This window comes from Microtus ochrogaster, unplaced genomic scaffold (assembly GCF_000317375.1).
Source record: "Microtus ochrogaster isolate Prairie Vole_2 unplaced genomic scaffold, MicOch1.0 UNK91, whole genome shotgun sequence".
NCBI classification, from domain to species: Eukaryota; Metazoa; Chordata; class Mammalia; order Rodentia; family Cricetidae; genus Microtus; species Microtus ochrogaster.
Window position 1 is genome coordinate 907,130 of NW_004949189.1, and position 2,718 is coordinate 909,847.

Here is a 2,718-nt window from a genome sequence, read left to right on the forward strand (position 1 = left end):
TCAGCAGGCTCTGTAATTTCCCAGCCTAACCATGGGACTTTCAGACACAGTCCCAAATAGAATCATTTTAATTGCATCTGAGAAGAGCATTATCTTGCACAGGACAATGTGATTACCCAGGAGTCTGTGAGTACCACAGAGGCCCTGTGAGGGCAGCAGCGAAGAAAATGGGTAAAGGATGCATCGAACTCTTCTACTCTATGCCCGGGTTTTACTCAGTCCAGGGATCAGGCTGCTGACCACGGCTAAGGGAGGGTCTATCTACAGCTTGGCCTTTCTAGGGCAGGGTTGAAGGTGAGAGACATCTCGGAGAAACTAGTCATTATGTTGCCATTTCTGACCCCCAGAACAAAATGCCAGTTGGACGACCCCTAACACAGAGAATAATTATATTTTCAGAAGACAAAGATCATAGTGGTTCATCCTCTCTTCCCAGGACTTCTCTACAGCGCACCCAGTGGGGGTAGAAGCATCAGCAAACGGGAATGCAAAGGGAAGGGAAAGGCGTGAGCCGTCAGTTAAGCTCCAGCAGCTTCGTGTCATTGCATGTTACGATAATGACCTTTTCCATGATATAACTCAGATAATGGCAGTTGGGCGTGACTTGGCCTGGTTTGGACAACTTGCACAATGTCAGATCGAAAGGACGGGGGCTTTTGTGACATTTGAGCCCCTTGAGGTTACAGGTAACCACAGGGCTGTCACAGACCGCCCTGACGGTGCTTGGCTCTTCATGGATGAATGTGTATTGGTTTATGCAGCTGCGGTTATGCTCCTTCATCTTGGGGGCCATCATGGTGTTACAGTCCCTGGGACTCAGGTCAAACCTGAGGTAGTCCTGTTTGCTCTGAGACAGCATCCTGCTTCCTCCGACCTCATCTCCCCCGAAGACAGCCTCTTCTGGCCAGACAGGCTGTGCCATTTCTTTGTAGCCCAGCACCAGGGCTTCTGTGGTCCTTGCGCCTTCTCCCTCTTCAGTGGCCCCAGCTGTGCCCTCGGAGCCACCAGGCCAGAACTCACTCAGTGGCGGATCCAAGACCGCAGCAGCCATGTGGAGGCCGAGGCCCAGGCCCAGCCCCAGGCCTAGCAGCAACAGCAGCACCATAAACAGCGTGTGTACCACAGTCACCTTCATTCTGCCTGGGAAAGAGGGGGAAAGGAAGGCATGATGCAGACGTGAACTCTGACCCGTGCCTCAGGTCCTCCACCCAATCCACAGCACTCTACCCACCTAAGGCACTGAGTCTCTTTCTTGAGTATTTCTTTTGCCTCTCCTCACCAAATTCCTCTTTCCTGTGTAAAAGGTGTGGGTCTTGAGGATTGGAAGGTGACTGGTAGAAACGGTCTTAAACAGGTTTGCATCTGAGGAACCGGTAAGGGAACTTGCTACGGCTCTGTCCTTTCTCACCTTGCACCCGCTAAGCCAGAGCTCTCGCTCTGAGCTCTAGCCCCAGGGAAACAGAAAGGACTTCCTAATCACCAGAGAGGATAGCTAAGCCAAATGAGTGTCGAGAAATCCTTACAGAAAACCTTGCTCCAGGTAAAGGACTGGGCTCATCGTAGTAGACACTGTATCCATTTCTTATCTCAGACTTACTTCCTTGCTATTACATTACCCTTCTCCCCAAAAGAGATACAAATGGATCGAAAAGTCCTAGGTTCATTCTCACTCGGAAAGTAAAGCTTCTGAAACGTGCAGCCACGGCTGGGGTCTCTGCTAAGCTTGTCATCCGAGCTCCATTTCTAGTGGGGGAAGAAAGGCAGTAGTGCCTTCTCCCTCTCCAGCTGCCTTGGCGGCTGCTCTCGCCTGCTCCTGTCCCACAGCTGAGGCAGGAGGATGGCAGCTGAAAAGAAGATGGGCCTTTGGAGCCGCCGACTCAGGGTTCCACCTTGGTATGAAAAGCAGGAAGGACATGCTGGGTACCAGCAGACTCTAATGATGAGGCAGGAGGCGTCTAACTGGCCATCCTGCTCAGCAACTGCTTTGAGGAAAATGGAAATAGAACGCTATGCTCTTGGCCAAAGCTGGCATCCATCCCTCGGTGACAATGTTGCCCTGGGCCCTGCGTGTGGAAATGCTACAGTGTGCCTGCTGGTTGTCATGGACTCAAGAGATTATGACAACATTAGAGGCTTGCCAGAACAGACCAGTGAGAAATAGACCAGGAAAGGTTTTCTGGAAATGCTACAGTGTGCCTGCTGGTTGTCATGGACTCAAGAGATTATGACAACATTAGAGGCTTGCCAGAACAGACCAGTGAGAAATAGACCAGGAAAGTTTTTCTTCACTAAAGCTAACCAGAGAATGAGAAAAGGCGTGTAGAAGACTGTAATCAGATGGGGTATAGCTCTGGCTCAGCAGGCGGAGAGCTCCCCCGGCAGGGGACACTGCTGTCTGTGGCTTACCCATACTTGTAAGCAGCTTCAGATAGTCCTGGCTCTTTCTGTGCCCCTGGTTCTGCCCTGCGATAGCTTTCTTCTCTGTGAGCAGTTCCCAGAAGCCACTCTCCATAAAAATCTATCCCCTTGTGTGCCGTGGGCTTTTAAACACAGCCGGATTCCCTGAACCCACCTCTCTCCCCTTCTTCCCAGCACAGAACACACTCACTCAGCTAATTTGCATTTCTGCTCCCACAAACACTTTGAAGTCAAGCAATTTAGGCCAGGACAGGAAGTGTTTTCTGGCCCAGGGAGAGTGTAGGCAGTTTATTTTATCAG

General features: G+C 51.0%; 1 protein-coding gene across 1 annotated transcript; it reads right to left on the minus strand.

The window, feature by feature from the left end:
* Positions 1–514: 514 nt before the first annotated feature.
* Rnase10 (ribonuclease A family member 10 (inactive)) lies at positions 515–2,512 on the minus strand. The gene is made up of 2 exons (XM_005371013.1): positions 2,407–2,512; positions 515–1,140 (listed from the first exon to the last, which is right to left on the minus strand). Exons 1-2 carry the CDS (start codon positions 2,510–2,512, stop codon positions 515–517), a joined length of 732 nt encoding a protein of 243 aa, XP_005371070.1.
* Between the last annotated feature and the right edge of the window lie 206 nt (positions 2,513–2,718).

Coding starts and splice junctions, on each gene's coding strand:
- Rnase10 (XM_005371013.1), bottom strand. CDS start 2,512: ATGGAGAGTGGCTTCTGGGAACTGCTCACAGAGAAGAAAGCTATCGCA. Junction 1,141..2,406: donor GAAGCTGCTTACAAGTATGG/GTAAGCCACAGA, acceptor CCTCTTTCCCAG/GCAGAATGAAGGTGACTGTG.